Source organism: Carassius gibelio, chromosome B22 (assembly GCF_023724105.1).
Source record: "Carassius gibelio isolate Cgi1373 ecotype wild population from Czech Republic chromosome B22, carGib1.2-hapl.c, whole genome shotgun sequence".
Taxonomy (NCBI): domain Eukaryota; kingdom Metazoa; phylum Chordata; class Actinopteri; order Cypriniformes; family Cyprinidae; genus Carassius; species Carassius gibelio.
This window is the reverse complement of record NC_068417.1, coordinates 16,063,081-16,087,876: the sequence shown is the minus strand read 5'-3', so window position 1 is coordinate 16,087,876 and position 24,796 is coordinate 16,063,081. Positions and strand designations below refer to the sequence as shown.

Sequence of the window (24,796 nt, the reverse complement as noted above, 5' to 3'; positions counted from 1 at the left end):
TTCTCTGAACCTAATATTCATGACCTATCGAACCAATCAGAGTAGGTATGGGGCGGGGCGACACATGCAGCTCCGCCCAAGATGCAGCCCCGCCACGATCTTCAGGCTGCATCCGGGTGCTTTTCTCTTGTTCGGCATTGGTCGGAACGCCCACAAAAACGTCATAACGGATTATGCCGTGGGGGAAAACAAACCATTCAGAAATCAGCCAATGCGCGTTCAGGGCAGTGAGGCGCGTCCTAGGGCTCTTTAAAAGCACGTCCACAGGTTTGTCTCCGGACCATCAGCGGGTCTCAAGCACACGGAAGTCTTACAGCCGGCTGACAGACGCAGTATGACGGCTAAGCAAGTCTGCATCATCGGCTCTGGCAACTGGTTCGTGACATTTACACTGCGTGATTATTTTACATTGTTTTTGCTGGTTTATGTTTATTAATGCAAAGCTACTGACTGAAGTGTAGGGTATTTGGAAACAGCACAAACAGAAATCTAACTTATTTCTATCTTAGAAAATTGAAGAATGATGCATACGTTAAGGTGAAAAGATTTCTAAAATGAAAACCGCGGGGCATTTCCTAGTTCCGTATTATTATTATTATTATTATTATTATTATTATTATTATTAATTAATTAATTAATTAATTTGTATTTTTTTGTGGGTACCATACATTAATATACATTAATATAGATATAGATAGATAGATAGATAGATAGATAGATAGATAGATAGATAGATAGATAGATAGAAAGTAAAATTATTCAAGTAGAAAATTTTTAACCCCTGCCAGTGGCGCCCCCAGATAATTTTAACAGGGGTGGCCAAATGAGGCCACAGTAAATTTTGGGGTGGCACATTAAAATAAAGAAAAAATATAAGAGTTTGCAATATAGACAAAAAGTTATATCTCTGTGAGTTCTAGGATTTTATCGATAACGATAATTAGACTATTTTGCTGAGTGTTATTGTGCTGATATCTTATTTTTAATTGTGCTGACACCAGATTTTTTATTTTATTTTTACCTTTACACCATTGTTTCTAAAAGTGTGCACCATGTTTTAGGTCAAATACTTGCATTTGGGCTTTTACCAAGCAAATGCAATCATTATCAACAAAATTGATCTTTGCAATGCAGATAAAACAGAAGCTGCACCTGAAGTGCCATTTAGATGTTTTTACACACTGTTTAATGCAGCTCCGTGGAACATGGAATACTTTAACCTGTAGTTACAAATGAATAAATAATGTTTTGATATTTTAAAGATAAAACATTGAAAACTGATGTTTGAAATTATTTAAAGGGGGGGTGAAATGCTCGTTTTCACTTAATATCCTGTTAATCTTGAGTACATATAGAGTAGTACTGCATCCTTCATAAATCCAAAAAGTCTTTAGTTTTATTATATTCATAAGAGAAAGATAGTCTGTACCGATTTTTCCCGGAAAAACACGACAGACTGGAGGCGTGACGTGTGGGCGGAGCTAAAGAATCATGAGCGCCAGTAGGCTTTTGCGTTGAGAGCATTTGGAAACTGTGACATTACCGTGAGGGAAAAACCATCATCCAAAAGAAACCATGGCTTACAGTCAGATTCAGCCGTTTATTTATGATCCAGAATCAGATCCAGAGGCTGAAACTGAACGAGAGCAGCATCAGCAACGACTTGCTCCGAGCAGGGCTCAAACCCGAGTCACCAGCATGGGAGGGGACGCACTAACAAGGAGGCAGAGATATTTTGAAGCAGTTTTACTCACCGCCTGCGGTTCCAACACACAATCGTGACCCTTTTTCCTTGGGATTGCATCATCCTTAAGAAATAAACGATACGCAAATCCGGCGTCAAACTGGGCCTTGTGAACAAGCATCTTCGAAATGCAGGGAACAAACACAAACACCTGCACAACTCCGTTGATGCTCTGTAAAAATAAACTCCATCCACTGGTCCCTTAATGCTGTTTTTTTTTTTTTGGTAATCTGTGCAGGGTTGTCTTGCCCTGGCAACCAAAAACACACTTCTTTTGTGACTTTTCGCGACGCTCTCGCTCTGATCAGTGAATCGCTCTGATCAGTGAAATGTCTGTGCTGCTCAGCCTCGCTATACGGGAACGCGCGCTCTTCCAGGAAGAAGTGAGTCAGGACCCATATAAGGAAATTCCGCTCCATGTAACGTCACACAGAGCCATACTCGAAAAAAAACTTTCCGAAACTTGTGACAAACCGGAAGGAGTATTTTGGGAACAAAAATACTCCTTCAAATGTACAACTTAGTTTTTGAAACTTTGTCCATGTTTAGCATGGGAATCCAACTATTTAACAGTGTAAAAAACTCAGTATGGATGAAATAGCATTTCACCCCCCCTTTAAAAAATGAAAAGGTTCCATAAAATGTCAATGCCAATAGGTGGCAGCGAGTCACTGTTAATAAGTGAGTCATTGCGATTGAACCGAATCATTTAAACGGTTGAGTCATTCAGGAACGAAACACTTTAATGTTGCTCAGAGACACAAAACTGTGGCTGCAGCATGTGCTGCACTTTTTTTCACTTCTTAAACTATTGTGAATTTACATTCTGCATTTAAATTAATAGTACCCAGTGCCCACTACAAATAATCTTAGGGGTGGCCACAGGGGTGGCCAGAGTTTATACAGGGGTGGCCGTGTAACTATTTAACTTTTTACCTGTATTTAAAAATGTACAACTGTGTGTTGGCTAAATACCTACTACCTAGGGGTGGGCGATATGACCAAAATCATAAATCACGATATAAACACATATATCACGATAACGATATCTTGATATAGTTATTTTTATTTTAATACTATAATAATAATAATTTTTTATTTTAGTGTTCCTGTAGCTAATAATTGGTAGCGCATTCCGTTATCAAGTGGAAGGTTGGGGGTTTGATTCCCGGGAACACATGATAGGTAAAAATTGATAGCCTGAATGCACTGTAAGTCACTTTTGGATAAAAGCATCTGCTAAATGCATACATTTAATTTAATACGTTTTTTTTATTTTATATTAAGATCTTTGCCAATTTTCATAATCCTTGTCACCAGTTTCGAGTCGATATCAAACTAATACAAGAAAATAATACAAACAAAACTAAAAAATAACTCAAGCTCACTGGAGATAAATAAACAGTCAGTGATGAAATAAGAACAAGAAACTAATTATACTTATACTTAATTATAACAAAAAAAAAAACTACCATAAATAAGAAATCCATTGTGTAAATGAGTTAGTATTCACTGTGTAAGTTATATCCATATATATAGTATTACTATTATTTATTTTCTTCTTATTCTAGTTACAAAAGTGATTTAGTCAAGAGCAGTGAGAGGTTTTCATGAATGGCAGACAGGACGAATATTGGACAGCTTCCCCTTTAAGACCGAGGTTCGGATCCAATATACTGTTAAATATGCGCGTTCTCTTAGCCTGGTAATACCAAACTCTGCTATTTCCTTTTGCTTCGTAAACAGAAGCGAGCTGAAACTGAGCGGAAGTACGAAGTCTGACGTAGCTAACTTTCTCTCGCAACTGTTTACATTCCCTTAAGACCTAAATGACTGTGTTTATGAGGATACTTGCAAAACTGGGCATTTGGACGCATATAACTGTTTATGCAATCGTGCAAAGCCAATAAAACGGAAACAAAAATGCTCACAAGCTCTATTAGCAACTGATCCGTGTCTTAAGCACTCTTCTCACACAGAAACAGAGACCGTGAACATATATAGCTATTTTGTTTGTGTTTCAACGGCCTAAAATCAGTTGTTTTAAACTGCAGTGCATAAAAAGTTTTGCAAACATTAAGTCGCCGTGACCACGCCCACTGCCACGTGATGTGAGCGAGCACATGCTATTATTTATGCTTCTGTCTGCATCCCCGTGTAATGCATGTAAGACAAACGTCATTCAAAGTATGAAAATGTATTACCGTAAACCATGTTTTTTGAAGCACCACAAAATAAACGATAGAGCATTATATGAAATGATAGACTTTTAATTCCGATACATATCGTCAAATTTTGTTTATAAAAATATGCTTCTGGAAATTGACCTTTTCTATCCCAAATTAGGGTTAATATTTTGGATTTTAGGCTCATATTGACTAGAAAGTATCTGCTTTCTGCAAATGTTATTGTGCAAGTGTAATTGATAAGTTTATTTTTTTATATATATATTTTTTGTGAGTTTCAGGAATGTTTAACAGGACTATTGTGTGCAAAACAATCCCGCAACCTTCATGTCGTGTTATACACTGCACACAAACAGTAATACTTTGTTTTAATATGTATATAACGTGATCTCTTTCGATAACTGATGATAATAGTGCTCTGCTCTCGTCCAAGCTTTACATGGCAACAATAAAGGCTTGCGAGTTACGACCAAGTAATCAGCTGGCGGGTCCTCTAATGGGAATATAATCACAATCATATAATAGCCAGCTGGCTAAATTGGTTGGGCTTTTTCAGTGTATTTGCGGGTTGTTTTGAACGTGGTGTAAAATGGGGACATTTCCAGGGACAACTTCAAAAACTGGGACTGTCCCTGGAAAACAGGGCTGTCTTGTCACCCTAGTATATGTTGCATGGCTTCCCTCTGCGGATCTCAGGTGTGAACCAGGAATACCTAACCTCTCTGCTCTTTGAATATTACAGATAACATTAGGATAGATTACAGATTTTTTAGTTGCTTGGGTAATAATTGCTGAGTAATGATTGACCCAAATGTCCACTGGTCCTTATTAAACAAAAATAATAGGCTGCAGTCTTTTCTTTCTGACCCATAAACTTTTTTTCTATGGCCTTGCAGATAGCCTACTGAAGCAAAGCTGTAATATGATATGAACTGAATTACTATTACCGTCCACAATTAGTATCTTAATTGCATGTTTCTTGCTTCCAGTGTTCGAGGATTATCAAGTTTATATTTAGAAGGATGCATTTATGATTGCAGACACAATTTTAAAAGTTTTATAATGTAATCATTGTATTCCATAATAGTTATCAAATAAATAAAGACAGCTATGCCAGACTTCTTTTCATGGATTACAGTTCAGCATTCAACACTATCATCCCCTCCAAACTCATAAACAAGTTATATAACCAAGGGCCTGCTTTGTGCACTGTGTAACTGGATACTGAGGTTTCTCACCAGTAGACTTCAGCACGTTCGCCTCGGAAAACACTCCTCCAGTATAATGAACACAGGCACTCCTCAAGGCTGTGTACTCAGCCCGTTGCTGTACACTCTTTTCACTCATGACTTTGCTAGCCATCCTAACAACATCATCGTAAATTTTGCAGCACAGTTGTTGGCCTTATCACTAACAATGATGAGACCGCATACAGGAAAGAAGTGTCTGAACTGGGCACATGGTGTGAGGCTAACGATCTCACACTGGACATCAGCAAGACCAAGGAGATGGTTGTGGACGTGAGGAGGAGTGAACATATCTATCAGCCTCTGCTGATCGGAGATGCTGAGGCTCAGAGAGTTGGCAGCTATAAGTTCCTGGGTGCACACATCTGAGAAGACCTCAAATGGACAGTAAATACAAAGAAACTAGTAAGAAACTAAGTCTAATCAAAGAATGTAGTTCCTGAGGAGGCTAAGGGAATTTGGCATGCCATCACAGATTCTCCATAATTTCTACAGAAGCACTGTGGAGAGTGTGTTAACTTGCTGCATTACTGTGTGGTTTGGCAACAGCACAACGCGGGATAGAAAGGCTTTACAGAGGGTTATTAATCTGGCATGGAAAATCACAGGGACTGATCTCCCTTCACTACAGGACATATACAAAAATGATCTGCAAATGGGCTAGCGACATCATCAAGGGCACCACCCATCCCATCCACAATTGCTTCACTCTCAAGTAGTCTGGCAAGCGGTACCAGAGCACTGCGTCCAGAACATCCAGACTCCAGAACAGTTTATACCCCAAAGCCATTAGACTGATAAATAGTCAAAATCCACTGCCACTTCCACCTGAATAATCAGGATAAACTCAGCCTGTTTAATGGCACTCTGCACTTTTTACCTGCTGGACCGTCATACACTCATAACGCATCTGACTGACAATTTAAACACTAGTCTTTACACTGTCACCTTATCACCACTTGACACTTTACAATTTGTCACTTTATTGCTACTTGCACTGCACATTAATTCTGTGTATAATCTTTTTGATGTGATGAATTTGGTTCTTTTGTTAACTAAGCCCTCAGTATGTGCATTTATGTCAGAAGTATTGGCTTTTGTTTATCCATTGCAGATTGTCAAAGTTCTTTCGTTTCCTCAGGGGTTCTGCTATTGCCAAGATAGTGGGCGCCAATGCAGCAAAACACAGCACGTTTGAAAACACTGTGAACATGTGGGTGTTTGAGGAGATGGTCAACGGACGTAAACTCAGTGAAATCATCAACACCGAACACGAGAATGTAAAATACTTGCCTGGACACACGCTGCCGCCCAATGTGGTGAGAACACAAAGCGTCTCCAGAATCCTTGAACTCTTTAAGCTTTATTGCTTTTCACATGTGAACAATGATAAATGCAGTACTTCAATGGAAATTTGGATATTAAATAGTAAAGTTATCTTAACCAAAGTTAGTAAAGAAACTCATGCAAAGGAGCATTAAAATGGTGTTTGATAAAATAAATAAACAGGGTTAAATGGCAGTTTTTCTTCAGGTGGCAGTTCCGGATCTGTTGGATGCAATAAAGGGTGCAGATATACTCATTTTCGTTATCCCTCACCAATTTGTGTCCCGAGCCTGTGACATCATTAAGGGGCACATCAAAACGGACGCTTTGGGATTGTCTCTCATTAAGGTGAGTGTCTTACTATATGTAGTTGCATTTCGGTTTTATATGTGGCCCCGCAGCACTGTTACACCGCTGTGTGTGTTCCACAAGGGTGTGAATAAGGGTCCTGATGGAGTGAAACTGATCACTGATGTCATTAGGGAAAAACTCGGCATCACCATGACCGTGCTGATGGGAGCCAATCTGGCCAATGAGGTCGCTGATGAGAAATTCTGTGAAACTACAATTGGTTAGCAGAGATGGAGAAGGAAAATGTGCCTATACGTGCCACTATATACAGCTATGTACAGCCACTGTTTCTTCAAGTAAGTAATAATTTTGTGTTCAGGGTGTAAAAACAAAGCTCACGGAGCCATGTTAAAGGAACTGGTGCAAACCCAAAACTTCCGTGTGACCGTTGTGGAAGAGGCTGACGTTGTGGAGATCTGTGGGGCGTTAAAGGTAAATATCAATCTATTTATTTTCATTCGATTTCTGAAGCATTTAGTGGCATTAAAGTCAAGAACGGATGTTTTTTTAATTGTAGAATATTGTCGCAGTGGGCACTGGTTTCTGTGACGGTCTGGACTATGGTAACAACACCAAGGCTGCCGTGATCCGTCTGGGTTTGATGGAGATGATCGCCTTCACTCACATATTCTGCACGACCGGTCCGGTTTCTACCACCACCTTTCTGGAGAGCTGCGGCGTCGCCGACCTCATCGCCACCTGCTATAGTGGACGCAACCGCAAAATCGGAGAAGCGTTCGCTAGAACGGGGAAGGTATGTCTGGGCCTCAGGTTTGAACGTTACTTCATTTTCTCTCAGTGTTCTTGTGCAGCGTTAAATATTTCGGTTTGTTGTCAGTCTATCGAGGAGCTTGAGAAGGAACTGCTGAACGGCCAGAAACTTCAAGGTCCGGCAACTGCAGCAGAAGTCCATCAGCTCCTCAAAGATAAAAACCAGCTGGAAAAGTAATTCCCTTTTGAGTTGTTCGCAATCAGTGCTGGGTGGTTTTAAATACTTGTAATAAGACTACAATTACATTTTTTTTTATTACATGATTATTATGCAGACATTAGAAATAGATTATTCATAATTTCTTGATCCTCCTTAATTCTTCTTTTATTAAATTTTCCTTTCTAAGGAAGGCTAACGCAGAAAGCATTCAAGTTTTGGTTTCGAAAGTCTTCAAGTTTTCAGTTAATGGTCACATGACATGCAGGAAACTCTTTTATGTAAAACTTTCTCTGTTTCTCTTCAGCTTCCCCCTGTTTAATGCAGTTTATCAGATCTGTTACCATGGTCATCCGGTCAACGAGTTCACCGCCTGCCTACAGAACCATCCAAAACACATGTAAACATCATTATGGCTGTTTTAGTTTTTTCATTAACACATTATGAACAATGTCTAAATGTTGTAAATTAACAGTACATAAGATTTATTTAGGATAAAATGCATTGTAAAGGAAGCTTGTCCTGTATTAAAGTCTTATTATTAAAGTTGTCCTGTATTAAAGTATTTTTAAAATGTCCTATTCTGCAATTTTCAGCCGATGACGAAGTGCCTCAAAAGCATTTACTTTCTGGAAAACAAAGTTTCTTTGTTGATAGACCGTTAAAAATAGATTTTGTTCCGTAAGTTTGTTTGCGAAATCATTAGTGATTGTAGAAATGACTGAAGACAAAGTTAAGATTTGAGTCTAGTGCGTCTCTAACACACAGATGGAATGTGACCTTTACTTTCCAAAACTTTCCGATGCATGTAACCTTTAACATTTCAAGGGCTCGTCCTTCAACCTTTTCTTGAGAGCAAGCAGCTCCTTACATAACACAAAATGGAGCATTTTAATTACTAATGTTTGCAAACTGGACTTACCTTGCACCGCAGAACAGATCTTATATGTAAGTTAAATATTAAAGGAAATTTTCCATTGCATTATTGTATTGTTTTGATTTAATGTTAGATTCATGTCAGGTCCATTCATCATTTTAACTTCCACTTTTTTCATCATAATTCACGTTTGAAAGGTCAGGTGGATTATTTATTTATTTTTAAGCCTGTGCACCTTATTTATAATCATGGCCGTAGCCAGCTATGAGGTCATCGAGGGCCGGCCCTCTGTAAATTTTTCATCTTCGAAAATAGAAATTTGTTCTCTGGTTGACTAGTTTGCTGCTAGATTCCTCATATGAATATTTGCATGCAGAATTCATAATGTTTAGCATCCGTAAATAATTTTGGTTTATTTTATTTATTTATAGGTTTTTTTATTGTAATAATAACATCTGGCAACATTGCACCGCCAGCATTAGTCTGGTAGTAATCAAAAAAGGCAGCGGCTGTTTACACTAAGTGCACATATCTGCACCTCGCTATTGTAGTACATTATAAATCAGTATGCAATAATAACTTATTTGGATGCCACATTACTGGGGCAATAAAGCCCTCCCTACACCTACCCTTTACTTATTGATTATTTACTTGATTTTCATTGAAAAAATGCTTTTCTGATGTGATTTGAAATTTGAAAAGTGAGAAAAAATGTCACCAATAGGAGGATTTGATCCCGGATCAATCATGTCAAAATGCACATAATTTATCTTCTGCGCCATTGGAGCTAATTGTCATATATTGTCTTTTGTAGTTTTGACTATCCGACAATAACACGTTTGGTGGACAATATGTTTGCACGAATAATAAATGATGTTTTATTAACAAGATTCGGGAGGAGCGCGCCAGATACTTAGCCTAATCAACACAGGTGGACCATAATCAAGTAATCAATCCCACAGTATAAATATCGCTGACTTACCTCTATGCATTGACGGTTTATCAGCATCCCTCCTCCACCCCATCTCCTCACTTCGAGTTCACTTTATAAATAGACCGGGAAGGGGGGGTACTCTAGGTTCGGGCTATTCACAAGCTCGGAGCCCTTCCCCGGACAGCACGCCAAATATGCATACCATACCTCAGCTAATTATATGTAAGTATGAACTCGTGAAACAACTGATAAAATTATCCACCCCATAAATATAGTATTAACAAACTTTGATGCAATAAATAGGGTATGATTAAAAAATGAGCGTCCCTCAAAAAACATCTACATTTCTGTCTCTTTTCAAATGTGAGTGTATTTAATTAGTTGTATTTATAGGGGTTATTATAGCACAATTTTATACTAAGGGGGTTACTATAGAAACCACCTGGAACTCACTAATTTTCAAAGCCTGGCAACAGCCATGCTTATAATTAGTGGTTCCTTAGCTTTCCCTCTATGAGAACAGCAGTATCTTGCCGTTTATAGCGCTCTCTATCAGGGGGAAAGTATAGCGCTATTATTAGAGCTGTGATTTTCTCCTTGGGACACTAGAGAGCGATGACTTGCCAAAATATTCAACAGAACATACCGTATAGTACGTGATGTATGTGATACAGTAAGTCTAATACATGCTCTCGAAATTCAGTTCAACAAAACAAGCAGTAAACAAGAGAGCACAGGGTGGGATTCATATTTGAAGAGTTTGGTTCCAAAACGCTATAAATCCATTTTGATTAATTCGAGTAAAATTGTGTTTGCCGTTCCAAGCATTCACATCTTAAGGTTATAATAATTAAAATAAAAAAATGATTAATAATAATAATAATAATGCATATCCAGATTTATTAGTACTACATATATATATATATAAATATATATATATATATATATATATATATATATATATATATATATATATATATATATATATATATATATTCCAAACACCAGCCTTCAAAATCGTTAAAATTGAAAATTTAAATTACTAACACCATAAATTAACATTTACAAAGCATTGTGACTTGTTTTTGTGTTTTTATGCAGTCATCTGAAATAACGGCGCGAGACATAATTAAATCATCGCGTTCCAGTGCGTAAGGAATCAGGGTATCTTCCGTCCATTCCAAATCCGTTTCAAATTAAAAAACAGAAAACGAAAAACTCAAGAGGATTCAAGTGAGAGAACATGAATTAAATAACGAGAAATGGAAAAATGGCTCGTTTATTCGTTATTCCATCTAGGTTAACAAACGGAAAATGAGTTTTTGACTTGATTTCTCATTTTGTTGTTTTGGGTTTAAAAAACGGCTTATGGCTTCAATATTTCATTCGCACTTGTGGGCGGAGCTGAAACGCTCCTTTCATCTGATTGGTCGGATCGCTCCGCCTTCAACTCGATCTTACATTCTTTCAGAATAAGAGTCTTATAAGAGTAGTGTCTGAAACCACCGCTGACTGTTAATTAACATAATATTTGAGTCAGATGTTGCTGCGCACATAATTCGTGCTGCTGTGACTTGCAAGTCACGCCTTTAAATTATTTCTAGGTTATAGTATTGTATGAATATTGTCCCACTGTAAATAGAGTGCAAATAGTTTTGTCTCCTTGGATAAAAGTAAAGTGGAAATAAAAATCAATAATAGACTGAACAGTTCCATGATAATATGTCTGTAACATTTACCACTCTCATCTTTTAAGTCAAAAGGCAATAGGTAGGTGTGTGTGACATTAATAATTAATTGGGAAAATTAATATAGTTAAATTTATGAAATAAATTAGTAATATTCGTTTTATTACATACTAAATTGAATGGTTTTTCTTTTAGTCTTCTTTGTTGGCCTTGAGAAAGCCAACATATATTTGAACATTATTATCATTTATTATGAGAGTAATTGACAACGACTAAAATTTTAATGTTTCACCAAATTTCCTTCTCAAAAAATCCTAGTGACTTTCATTATCTGAGCGATGAAGGTCTTACACTTAATGTCCACTAGAGGGGGAGACAGTATTTCTATTTACGTAAAATGGCAAATAAATACATTAATTTCATGTGTACTACCATGAATATGCCATATCTGTGTACACGAATAAACTTCACACTTCAAGCTGTACTTAAAACTTCCCATTCTGGCTTTTTCAACCTACCTCCAAATGTATTTTAAGGTTTATTTTTTATTCACACTGGTTTATGCATTTAATGTTTGTCCATCTAGATCTTTTATTTTTCATGAGCTGTACATTTTAAGATGTACTCAGTGTTGATAAATCACATGCACTGAATATAAAGTGCTAATGTCAGGACTCTCAGTCCTCTTCTTGGATGGCCAGTGTCCTGCAAAGTTTAGCTACCCCAAATAAACACACCTAAGCTAAGCAAGGTCTTCAGGATCAGTAGCAATGTCCAAGCAAGTGTGTTGGAAGTGAACTCTGCAGAACATGGTTCTCCCGGTTCAGGACTGGGTTTTAAATCTATAAATGAATTTGTACAGTTGGGTGTCTGCATGCAGAGGTGTACTTCAGTAAGTACAATGTAAACTGTAATCTATAAAGACAAAATCTTCAGATAAGCATTAAGGCCACTGCCTTGAGGTCTCCATCCATTGGTCAAAACAGACCTCGCACCCCACCACACTCCTGCTAGCTGTCAACATTAACTGCGGCTGGTGCCAAATAAAAATTATTACGTATCCCTTATGCATTGTTCAAATTCACTACCCTTTCGTTATGTTCGGGATGAAAACATTCACTCAATTAAACTGCTGTAAGCATTAGATAAAAAAAATTTCCCCTAATTTATTGTTGGTGGATGTTTTTTTTTCACTGACTTCCATTATAATTACATTTTTGATTGCAAAGCCATGAAACATAATCATGCATTCTTGATTGTTTGTGGTTTTCCCCCAAAATAAGTGTCAAAATAAGATTTGTCAGCAATCATTCCATTAGCTGCAACACAGAGAAAGTTGTGGCCAAAATAAGACTCAACTTTACCCCCTAGTGGAAAACGTCCCCAACAACGCATTAGTGGTGTTATGTAACAGCAAGTCATTTGTGCAAGTACATGCAGTAGTTAATGTTGTTTTATATTATACAGCTATCATTGAGCTAAGGTATACCCCCCTACCAACCCATCTATCATTGAAGAACCTGTGTTACACAGATATGGCATATTCATGGTAGTACACATGAAATTAATGTATTTATCTGTCATTTAAACTTACATAAACAGAAATCCTGTCTCCCCCTCTAGTGGACCTTAAGTGTAAGACCTTCATCGCTCAGATAATGAAAGTCACTAGGATTTTTTGAGAAGGAAAAAGTCTGACCAGTTACAGCAACGAGTCAAACGAGTCTGAAGATCTGAGCTGAATTTGGTGAAACATTAAAATTTAAGTCGTTGTCAAGGCCAACAAAGAAGATTAAAGAGAAACATCATCATATAATTTTGTCTGTAATAAAACTAATAATTCTAATTTATTTAATAAATTTAACTATATTAATTTCCACAATTAATTATTAATGTCACACACACCTACCTAGTGCCATTAGACTTAAAAGATGAGAGTGGTAAATGTTACAGACATATTATCATGGAACTGTTCAGTCTATTATTGATTTTTATTTCCACTTCACTTTTATCCATGGAGACAGAACTATTTGCACTGTATTTACAGTGGGACAATATTCATACAATACTATAACCTAGAAATAATTTAAAGGGGTGACTTGCAAGTCACAGCAGCACGAATTATGTGTCTACATCTTACATTCTTTCAGAATAAGAGTCTTATAAGAGTAGTGTCTGAAACCACCGCTGACTGTTAATTAACATAATATTTGAGTCAGATGTTGCTGCGCACATAATTCGTGCTGCTGTGACTTGAAAGTCACGCCTTTAAATTATTTCTAGGTTATAGTATTGTATGAATATTGTCCCACTGTAAATAGAGTGCAAATAGTTTTGTCTCCTTGGATAAAAGTAAAGTGGAAATAAAAATCAATAATAGACTGAACAGTTCCATGATAATATGTCTGTAACATTTACCACTCTCATCTTTTAAGTCAAAAGGCACTAGGTAGGTGTGTGTGTGACATTAATAATTAATTGGGAAAATTAATATAGTTAAATTTATGAAATAAATTAGCGATATTAGTTTTATTCCATACTAAATTGAATGGTTTCTCTTTTAGTCTTCTTTGTTGGCCTTGAGAAAGCCGACATATATTTGAACATTATTATAATTTATTTTGAGAGTAATTGACAACGACTAAAATTTTAATGTTTCACCAAATTTCCTTCTCAAAAAATCCTAGTGACTTTCATTATCTGAGCAATGAAGGTCTTACACTTAATGTCCACTAGAGGGGGAGACAGGATTTCTATTTACGTAAAATGGCAAATAAATACATTAATTTCATGTGTACTACCATGAATATGCCATATCTGTGTACACGAATAAACTTCACACTTCAAGCTGTACTTTAAAACTTCCCATTCTGGCTTTTTCAACCTACATCCAAATGTATTTTAATATATTTTTTATTCACACTGGTTTATGCATTTAATGTTTGTCCATCTAGAACTTTTATTTTTCATGAGCTGTACATTTTAAGATGTACTCGCTGTTGATAAATCACATGCACTGAATGTAAATGCTAATGTCAGGACTCTCAGTCCTCCTCTTGGATGGCCAGTGTCCTGCAAAGTTTAGCTACCCCAAATAAACACACCTAAGCTAAGCAAGGTCTTCAGGATCAGTAGCAATGTCCAAGCAAGTGTGTTGGAAGTGAACTCTGCAGAACATGGTTCTTCAGGTTCAGGACTGGGTTTTAAATCTATAAATGAATTTGTACAGTTGGGTGTCTGCATGCAGAGGTGTACTTCAGTAAGTACAATGTAAACTGTAATCTATAAAGACAAAATCTTCAGATAAGCATTTAGGCCACTGCCTTGAGGTTTCCATCCATTGGTCAAAACAGACCTCGCACCCCACCACACTCCTGCTAGCTGTCAACATTAACTGCGGCTGGTGCCAAATAAAAATTATTATGTATCCCTTGTGCATTGTTCAAATTCACTACCCTTTCGTTATGTTTGGGATTAAAACATCCACTCAATTAAACTGCTGTAAGCATTAGATTAAAAAAAAATGTCCCCTAATTTATTGTTGGTGGATGTTTTTTTCACTGACTTCCATTATAATTACATTTTTGATTGCAAAGCCATGAAACATAATCATGCATTCTTGATTGTTTGTGGTTTTCCCTGTTGGTGCACAAAGTGCACAAAGGTCTCTCTCACCCTCTCTCTCTCTCTCTCTCTCTCTCTCTTTCTCTCTCTCTCTCAAACACACACACACACACACACACACACACACACACACACACACTATAATTTGCTGTTAAACTCCATATAACTCTATATACAGGCCAGAAACTAAGCCTTTTTTTGCACAGGCCTAAAGGGTTAATGGTCCCAACTAGTGATCAACTGTAAAAATAACAAATGTTACCTCTTCCCAACAGGGAAAACCACCAACAATCAAGAGTGCATGATTATATGGTGTCATGGCTTTGCATCAAAAAATGTCGTTATAATGGAAGTCAATGGGACAAAAACAGCCACCAACAATAAATGAGGGTGAAAAAAATAAAATCTAATGCTGCACAAAAACTAACAATACATCAAAGCCAATCTACAGTTACTAATCTTTGACATGCCCAAGACTGTCATAAAAGGTAAAAAAAATATCCAGTCCACAATTACTTTTTATATTGAAAATATGTCATTTTGTGTGTGTTTTTTCTTCCCAAATCAGTGACATCATTTATGAACTTGGTAATTAAAGAGTTAAAGGGCCCTATCTTGCACCCAGCGCAATTGACTTTGTACACCGACGCATGTGTCATTCCTATTTTGCACCCGCGCAAAGCGCGCTTTTCCCTCCACAGAAGCACGTCGCTAAACTAGTGAATGAACTTGCGCTCCCTGGGCGGTTCAGCGCAAAAAAGGAGGCGTGTTCCGGCGCAAACGATCCCTGGTGCTATTTTGCTGTTCCATTAAACAATTGCGCCACTGACCAGAAAAAACCTAGTCTAAAGTCAGTGGCGCGTTGCGCGTAGTTCATTATGCTATTTTAAGGGCGCATGCTTGACCATAATGTATAGCGTGCACAACGCGCATACACTTTGCTCATGTAATCTACACAGATGCAACAGTTATTTTTGCAAATCATAAATTGTTACACTAAAAAAATATTAACACATGAGATGACGGAAATCATTGTGGTGTGCCACGAAGATGTGAAAAAAATAGGCATAAAACTAGCTCACAAATTATTCAGGCTAATTATTCTCCCATCCCCATACAACACAACTTCTCTGTCTTTCACTGCTCTTACAAGAACATCAGGTTCCTCGGCTGTGAACCGCTCCTGGCGTGCGCCTGGTAAATACGCCATAATAATAGCAATCCATAATGGAACTTGCGCACCTGCTTTTAAAGGGAATGTTGGATGACGCTCTGATTGGTTTATTTCACGTTACGCCCAAACCACACCTATGAATAATGAAGCTACTTCAGACCAACCCACTTTAGATTTGCGCCGGGCGCAAGAGCCATTTATCCCGCCGGGAAAATAGCAACAGCGCCGAGACCCGCCCACAAACTTACTTGCGCTTCGCGCTTTGACACTTGCGTTTCAGATCGTTTAAATAGGGCCCAAAATCTTGGATTTTCTTTTTAAACATTTGGTAGTTTTGATCAGGACTGAGGGTGATTAATAGATTTATGCAAAACAAAATTAAAAAATCTTTATCTGAGACATTTTTACAGCATTTTAATTTAGTGGGTGTTTTCATCCCGAACATAACAAAAGGGTAGTGAATTTACCCACAGTATACTGTTGAGTTTTTGAAAAATTTCAAGCATTTTCCCAAAATAAGTGTCAAAATAAGATTTGTCAGCAATCATTCCATTAGCTGAAACACAGAGAAAGTTGTGGCCAAAATAAGACTAAACTTTACCACCTAGTGGACGAAAACGTCCCCAATAACGCATATGGGGTATTATGTAACAGCAAGTCATTTGTGCAAGTACATTTGACTTGCAGTTTTCCAAAACTTAATCATTTTTATTTGATGAGTAGCTGCAGTAGTTAATGTTGTTTTATATTATACAGCTATCATTGAGCTAAGGTATACCCCCCTACCAGCCCATCTATCAATGAAGAACCTGTGTTACACAGATATGGCATATTCATGGTAATGTTTTTATTTGTCATTTAAACTTATGTAAATAGAATTCCTGTCTCCCCCTCTAGTGGACCTTAAGTGTAAGACCTTCATCGCTCAGATAATGAAAGTCACTAGGATTTTTTGAGAAGGAAAAAGTCTGACCAGTTACAGCGACAAGTCAAACGAGTCTGAAGATCTGAGCTGAATTTGGTGAAACATTAAAATTTTAGTCGTTGTCAATTACTCTCATAATAAATGATAATAATGTTCAAATATATGTCGGCTTTCTCAAGGCCAACAAAGAAGACTAAAAGAAAAACCATTCAATTTAGTATGGAATAAAACTAATATTACTAATTTATTTCATAAATTTAACTATATTAATTTTCCCAATAAATTATTAATGTCACACACACACCTATCTTGTTGCTTTTTGACTTAAAAGATGAGAGTGGTAAATGTTACAGACATATTATCATGGAACTGTTCAGTCTATTATTGATTTTTATTTCCACTTTACTTTTATCCAAGGAGACAAAACTATTTGCACTCTATTTACAGTGGGACAATATTCATACAATACTATAACCTAGAAATAATTTAAAGGCGTGACTTTCAAGTCACAGCACGAATTATGTGCGCAGCAACATCTGACTCAAATATTATGTTAATTAACAGTCAGCGGTGGTTTCAGACACTACTCTTATAAGACTCTTATTCTGAAAGAATGTAAGATCGAGTTGAAGGCGGAGCTATTCGACCAATCAGATGAAAGGAGCGTTTCAGCTCCGCCCACAAGTGCGTATGAAACATTGAAGCCATAAACCGTTTTTTAAACCCATAGACAGTAAAAGAAATGGACACAGCGACCCCATTGGAACTCAATTGAGACAAATGAAGCCCGGTTTTAGCGTTTTTTAGCACTTCCGTTTCTGATGCGCAGACTCAAACGAGGCTTGACGACGTCAGCAACCTGTCTGACAGATGTAAATCTTCTAGTAGCTGTGCGTGCAAACTGCCATCGTTAATCTTGCAGAGACGGCGAGCTTGAGCGGGGAGTTCTTTGTCGTGAGTGAGCAGGAGTAAGTATTCTGCTTAATTATTTTGTATAGTATTTTAAAATGTAACGCCAGTACGCCATATTAAGTTAATTGCCTGCGAGCTTCTCCTCATGTCTGTACGGTAATGCGACAGAGAGCCGAGTGGTTATGACGCAATCGTTAGCCTATTTTTTACAAAAACTGTTTATACGGGGCCATAATGTAACATAGAAGGTAATGGAGCTCTTTATACATTGTCGTGTATCTTTAGAAATAAATAATGGACAAACAGAGTCTTTAAACGCCTCAGATGTAAAGCTATTCGCTGTCAAAGTGACGCCAAAATGAATGGGAGTCAATGGGAATGCTAACGCAAGTGAAGTTCTGCTACAAGATGGCAGCCCCCACCCGACTTCAACTTCCGATCGAGTTCCTTGCCCCTTGTTTAAACCCCAAATGACAAAATGAGAAATCAAGTCAAAAACTCATTTTCCGTTTGTTTACCTAGATGGAATAACGAATAAACGAGCCATTTTTCCATTTCTCGTTATTGAATTCATGTTCTCTCACTTGAATCTTCTTGAGTCTTTCGTTTTCTGATTTTTAATTGGAAACGGATTAGGATTGGACGGAAGATACCCTGATTCGTCTCAAAGTTGCTCATTTGTCTCTTATTGCTCATGTGTATACTCGTGTATGGTAAGACTATATTTATCTTTTCTCCAGTTGTGTCTGATTTGGAAACAAAAACGGTGTTCGTGATGGAGGGAGATTCAGTCACTCTACAATATGGCATTTGGCCTCCATTCGAAGAAGATTGGGTTCTTTGGAGAACGAAAAATCTCGTAGCTGAACGCATGGGATATATGGATGCACGTTTCAGGGATATCTGTAAAGATGTCCCGTGTAAAGACCGTAATAAGAGACTCAAAGACAGACTGAAACTGAATCGAGATGGATCTCTGACCATCACTAACACCAGAACCACAGACTCTGGACTTTATGATTTACTGATCAGGAGTTTTGGTCTCCGTGGAAGCAGAAGTACAAAGCTGTTTCTCCTTGATGTTCATGGTGAGTACATTTTTGATTTATTAAAAGCTGCTCTTCAGCTGTAATGGAGATGAAAGTTTCTACTCTCACCATCTCCAATAAGCTTCTATGGACATCTGTTTTAACTGTCTATTATTTAATCCGAATTGACTTTTGGTGGCTTTATATCCAGAGTTATTTCATGTTGTGTAACTTGTTTTTCTTCATTGTTTCCCTCTCCGTAAAAAAGATCCTCCAGCAGCTGTTGGTTTGTGTTTCAGGTGTTTCTGCTGCTGATCGAGATCAAATGAAGAGAAAGTCAGTGAAGGAGGGAGAATCTGTTACATTAGACACTCGTGTAATAAATAACCAAAACAATTCAATAACATGGTATTTCATGGACACTCTCATCGCTGAAATCACTGGAGATCAGAGTAAGATCTGTTCAGATGATCAGTGTAATGATAGATTCAGAGACAGACTGAAGCTGGATCATCAGACTGGATCTCTGACCATCACAGACACCAGAACCACAGACTCTGGACTCTATCTATTACAGATCAGCAGCAGCAGATTCAGCATCATGAGGAGTTTTAGTGTTACTGTCAGTGGTGAGTATTATTGAGTCGTGATGCACAATATATCCATCTCTGATCTTGGAGGTGGGTGATTTGAGAGCATATGAGACAAGAGCATATCCGTCGAAGAGGTTTCAAATTCTGCAGAGATCAAATAAATTTCATTGGCATAAATCTGTGGTTCCCAATCCTGGTCCTGAAGAACTCTCATTAGTGAAGACTCCAAGACCTCAGATGTGTGTGTGTGTCAGATAAGAAAGATAAAAAACGTGAAGTATTGGGGGTTCTCAAGGACCAGGATTGGGAACCACTTACCTAAATAATGGAAAAATATTTTGAGTGGTCCCTGTAAATGCTCAGGTAATATAAAATCATCATGTAAAAGTAACATGGCATCATACCGTGAATACTTTCATCAATGAGACACTCAATTCTATTTTCAGAATCATTTTGGAAAAAAGCTTTTGTCACATAAATAAAATTAATTATTAATATGAAAAATAATGACGTTTCGAAGCATTAAAGCATTAACTGCAACAGTGTTAACACAATCCACAGCTTGTATGATAAATCATCTCTTAGCTGTTTTGCCTGATTGATTGCAGGCACACAGCAAAACAAAAAAGAAGCTAACAACGTATGCTAACCTATATTTTTTAACTCTTTGATGCGTTTTGCTGTTTATATACTTAATTTGTGGGGCTTTCATTACTTTGATTAGCCTACCTAGTCTGAGTATTACTGCAGTATGTATTCAACAATGCCTTAAACAAACATTTACAATGAAAAAAAAGTGTAATTCATCCAAATAATTATTTTATATATATATATATATATATATATATATATATATATATATATATATATATATATATATATATATATATATATATATATAAGTGTACAAATGCATTTATGGCAAAACTAGGGCTGGGACAACGCGTCGAGGTCATTATGACGTTGACGCCAAAAATACGTAGACGAAAAATGTGCGCATCGATTCGTCGACCTGTTTTTATTTCTCTAAAAAACGTTTGCAAAACATTCACCTTATGTGCGCTGAATATACGCTATGACCGGATCATCATTCTGTCCTACGTTATACAGGTCCTTCTAAAAAAATTTGCATATTGGATAAAAGTTCATTATTTTCCATAATGTAATGATAAAAATTTAACTTTCATATATTTTAGATTCATTGCACACCAACTGAAATATTTCAGGTCTTTTATTGTTTTAATACTGATGATTTTGGCATACAGCTCATGAAAACCCAAAATTCCTATCTCAAAAAATTTGCATATTTAATCTGATCAATAAAATAAAAGTTTAATACAAAAAAGTCAACCTTCAAATAATTATGTTCAGTTGTGCACTCAATACTTGGTTCGGGAATCCTTTTGCAGAAATGACTGCTTCAATGCGGCGTGGCATGGAGGCAATCGGCCTGTGGCACTGCTGAGGTGTTATGGAGGCCCAGGATGCTTCGATAGCGGCCTTAAGCTCATCCAGAGTGTTGGGTCTTGCGTCTCTCAACTTTCTCTTCACAATATCCCACAGATTCTCTATGGGGTTCAGGTCAGGAGAGTTGGCAGGCCAATTGAGCATAGTAATACCATGGTCAGTAAACCATTTACCAGTGGTTTTGGCACTGTGAGCAGGTGCCAGGTCGTGCTGAAAAAACGAAATCTTCATCTCCATAAAGCTTTTCAGCAGATGGAAGCATGAAGTGCTCCAAAATCTCCTGATAGCTAGCTGCATTGACCCTGCCCTTGATAAAACACAGTGGACCAACACCAGCAGCTGACATGGCACCCCAGACCATCACTGACTGTGGGTACTTGACACTGGACTTCAGGCATTTTGGCATTTCCTTCTCCCCACTCCACCTCCAGACTCTGGCACCTTGATTTCTGAATGACATGCAAAATTTGCTTTCATCCGAAAAAAGTACTTTGGACCACTGAGCAACAGTCCAGTGCTGCTTCTCTGTAGCCCATTTCCTGCACACGCCTGTGCACGGTGGCTCTGGATGTTTCTACTCCAGACTCAGTCCATTGCTTCCGCAGGTCCCCCAAGGTCTGGAATCAAATCTTCCTCAGGGTCCGGTCACCTCTTCTCGTTGTGCAGTGTTTTTTGCCACACTTTTTCCTTCTCACAGACTTCCCACTGAGTTGCCTTGATACCCAGCACTCTGGGAACAGCCTATTTGTTCAGAAATTTATTTCTGTGTCTTACCCTCTCGTTTGAGGGTGTCAATGATGGCCTTCTGGACAGCAGTCAGGTCGGCAGTCTCACCCATGATTGCGGTTTTGAGTAATGAATCAGGCTGGGAGTTTTTAAAAGCCTCGGGAATCTTTTGCAGGTGTTTAGAGTTAATTAGTTGATTCAGATGATTAGGTTAATAGCTCGTTTAGAGAACCTTTTCATGATATGCTAATTTTTTGAGATAGGAATTTTGGGTTTTCATGAGCTGTATGCCAAAATCATCAGTATTAAAACAATAAAAAACCTGAAATATTTCAGTTGGTGTGCAATGAATCTAAAATATATGAAAGTTTAATTTTTATCATTACATTATGGAAAATAATGAACTTTTATCCAATATGCAAATTTTTTAGAAGGACCTGTATAACCAATCCAGGGGTTTTTCTGCATTGATCTTTTTTTTTGGCAGCTGTCAAAGCTTTATTTGATCCGTGAGTGATGTAGAATAGAATGACTGCTGCGCCTGACAGGGCGCATACGAGAGAGAGCCCCGGCTGCGCGCATACTAACAGTCTTCAAACAACACGAGTGCTTCTTGCTCTCACTCTCCCTTGTGCATATTAATCAAAATCATTAGACACGATAGAAAAAGGGCGGAACGCCAAAGTTTCACGTGGAGCATTCTGAGATTTTTTTTTTTTTCCATGACAGGCTGCTGGCTCCCACTGTTAATTTTTTATTTTTTTATTTTTTTGTAAAAGCACTCTCTGTATTAGCTTAAAGCCCTCAAGTTTACATTGGTTACTGTATTCTTTCAATTGCTCTAAACAAGTATTTTGGGTGACATCAAGTTGTTGTTATTTTCATCTGAAAGAAGAACTTTTTTTCAGTAAGCTAGGCCCTATGTGTTCAGTAAGTTTGTTTCAGTAAGCTATGTGTTTTCAAGGCTTCAAGGTTTTATTCAATGCCATCTCTATACATGTGCAAAGTAATTCTTTCTTAGTCTTTTATTTTGTAATTTTAAGAGCAATAAACATATATTGCAATGTTAAGGAATTCATGTTTTTTTCATTCAGATATGTAAATCAACATGTATAAATTGTTAGTAGTCAATTAATGGGGAGATAATCAAAATCGAATGGGTCTGAAAAAATTCATCGTTAGATTAATCGATGCATCGAAAAAAATAATCGCTAGATTAATCGTTTAAAAAATAATCGTTTATCCCAGCCCTACACCAAACTATACATTGTCCTCTTTTTTTATTCATATTATACTATCATACTTATTTTTCATATTATATCATTTAGAACTATAATTAAAATCAGACACATATTTTCTCCTATTATTCTTTTACTTTAAAACATCAACATTTTTTCAAATTTTTTTCCAAAATGACTGCGCCACCATTATAGTTCTAAAATGTAAATTAAGATGGAGCAGTTTAAACTTTACAGATTAATCTAATCATTTATATAGATAAAATAATCAGCACTTATTTTCAGTTCAGTAGTGTTCATTTCATTTTTTTTAATTTATGAAAATTGTATTTTAAAATGAAAAATACAACTCCTGGGTTGCTTTTACTGTATATTTTGGGTCATCGTCCATTATAAAGCGCCGCCCAACCAACTGACTGAATCTGAGCAGACATTATATCTCTATACACTTCAGAACTCTTGCGGCTGCTTTTGTCTTCAGTCATGTCATTAATGAACATCAGTTACCCAGTGCCACTGGAAGCAATGCACACTCATGCATCACACTGCTCCACCATGTGTCACAGATGATGTTGTATGCTTTGGATCATGAGCTGTTCCAAGCCTTCTCCATACTTTTTTCTTCCCATCATTCTGGTACAGGTTGAACTTAATTTCAGCCGTCCAAAGAATACTTTTCCAGAAGTGGTCTGGAAGTGGTTCTTCCAATTTTAAAATTGCTACGAAAACCGTAGCTAAACTTTGTGCACCGGTTTGAGCTTGAACTTACCCCTGATCTGACAGTGAGGGAGCTCAGAGTAATTTATCAATTACTTATCATCTATATTTTGATGCAGATACTGAAATATCTGACATGGTTCCATTACTAATTTTCCACAGTATCTACCGGATATACACAGAGACAAGCTGTGTCTCTCTTTCCTCTCTGACAGTGAGTTTGACACGCATCTGCTTCCTGTTGATTAAAGTGGAGGTGCAAACAGGCCCCACCTAAAGAGAAGTGAAGTGAAGTGAAGTGAAGTGAAGTGAAGTGAAGTGAAGTGAAGTGAAGTGAAGTGACATTCAGCCAAGTATGGTGACCCATACTCAGAATTTGTGCTCTGCATTTAACCCATCCGAAATGCACACACACACAGAGCAGTGAACACACACACACACACACACTGTGAGCACACACCCAGAGCAGTGGGCAGCCATTTATGCTGCGGCGCCCGGGGAGCAGTTGGGGGTTCGATGACTTGCTCAAGGGCACCTAAGTCGTGGTATTGAAGGTGGAGAGAGAGCTGTTCATGCACTCCCCCCACCCACAATTCCTGCCAGCCCGGGACTAGAACCCACAACCCTTCGATTGGGAGTCCGACTCTAACCATTAGGCCTCCCCCCCAAAAAAAATATGATCATAAACCACACTGCTCATTGTTAATTACAATGGTTTATACTTATAAATACTTATATAATTATACTTTAATAATTGTGTGAGTAGTAAAATTACATAAATGTGGCAAAAATGCATTTTAAGTATAGAAACATTTTGGGTCTCCCCCTCCCTCGACTCACAGTGCTTTGGTCCAAATGCCTGCTTTCCTCTTTTACATCACCTCAGTGTTAATGGTCCATGGTTTTCCTGCGGAGCTTGGCTACTTAACCCTGTTGCTGCGGGTTGAAGCAACCCCAATAACGTGAATGCGAATTTTTACCAGAGGAACCCCACAAAAAAAAAAAAAAAAAAAAAAAAAAACTTGCATGGGACCCTCTTGAATGCAATTTTTACTGGGGAATAAATACACTTTCATACACTTTATTTATCTAACACACATACTTAGTATAC

The 24,796-nt window shown here is 37.5% G+C and overlaps 2 protein-coding genes across 2 annotated transcripts; both read left to right on the top strand.

The window, feature by feature from the left end:
* The first annotated feature begins 206 nt into the window (after positions 1 to 206).
* Positions 207 to 8,762, top strand: LOC127986855 (glycerol-3-phosphate dehydrogenase [NAD(+)], cytoplasmic-like). The gene is made up of 8 exons (XM_052589111.1): positions 207 to 375; positions 6,319 to 6,496; positions 6,711 to 6,851; positions 6,936 to 7,074; positions 7,174 to 7,286; positions 7,372 to 7,608; positions 7,693 to 7,799; positions 8,090 to 8,762. Exons 1-8 carry the CDS (start codon positions 335 to 337, stop codon positions 8,184 to 8,186), a joined length of 1,053 nt encoding a protein of 350 aa, XP_052445071.1. The 5' UTR covers positions 207 to 334; the 3' UTR covers positions 8,187 to 8,762.
* A 9,683-nt stretch (positions 8,763 to 18,445) lies between these two features.
* On the top strand, positions 18,446 to 19,784 carry LOC127988425 (uncharacterized). The gene is made up of 2 exons (XM_052591183.1): positions 18,446 to 19,004; positions 19,244 to 19,784. Exons 1-2 carry the CDS (start codon positions 18,611 to 18,613, stop codon positions 19,585 to 19,587), a joined length of 738 nt encoding a protein of 245 aa, XP_052447143.1. The 5' UTR covers positions 18,446 to 18,610; the 3' UTR covers positions 19,588 to 19,784.
* Positions 19,785 to 24,796: the final 5,012 nt, after the last annotated feature.

Coding starts and splice junctions, on each gene's coding strand:
- LOC127986855 (XM_052589111.1), top strand. CDS start 335: ATGACGGCTAAGCAAGTCTGCATCATCGGCTCTGGCAACTG. Junction 6,497..6,710: donor ACACGCTGCCGCCCAATGTG/GTGAGAACACAA, acceptor GTTTTTCTTCAG/GTGGCAGTTCCGGATCTGTT. Junction 7,287..7,371: donor AGATCTGTGGGGCGTTAAAG/GTAAATATCAAT, acceptor TTTTAATTGTAG/AATATTGTCGCAGTGGGCAC.
- LOC127988425 (XM_052591183.1), top strand. CDS start 18,611: ATGTGTATACTCGTGTATGGTAAGACTATATTTATCTTTTCTCCAGTT. Junction 19,005..19,243: donor GTTTCTCCTTGATGTTCATG/GTGAGTACATTT, acceptor TTTGTGTTTCAG/GTGTTTCTGCTGCTGATCGA.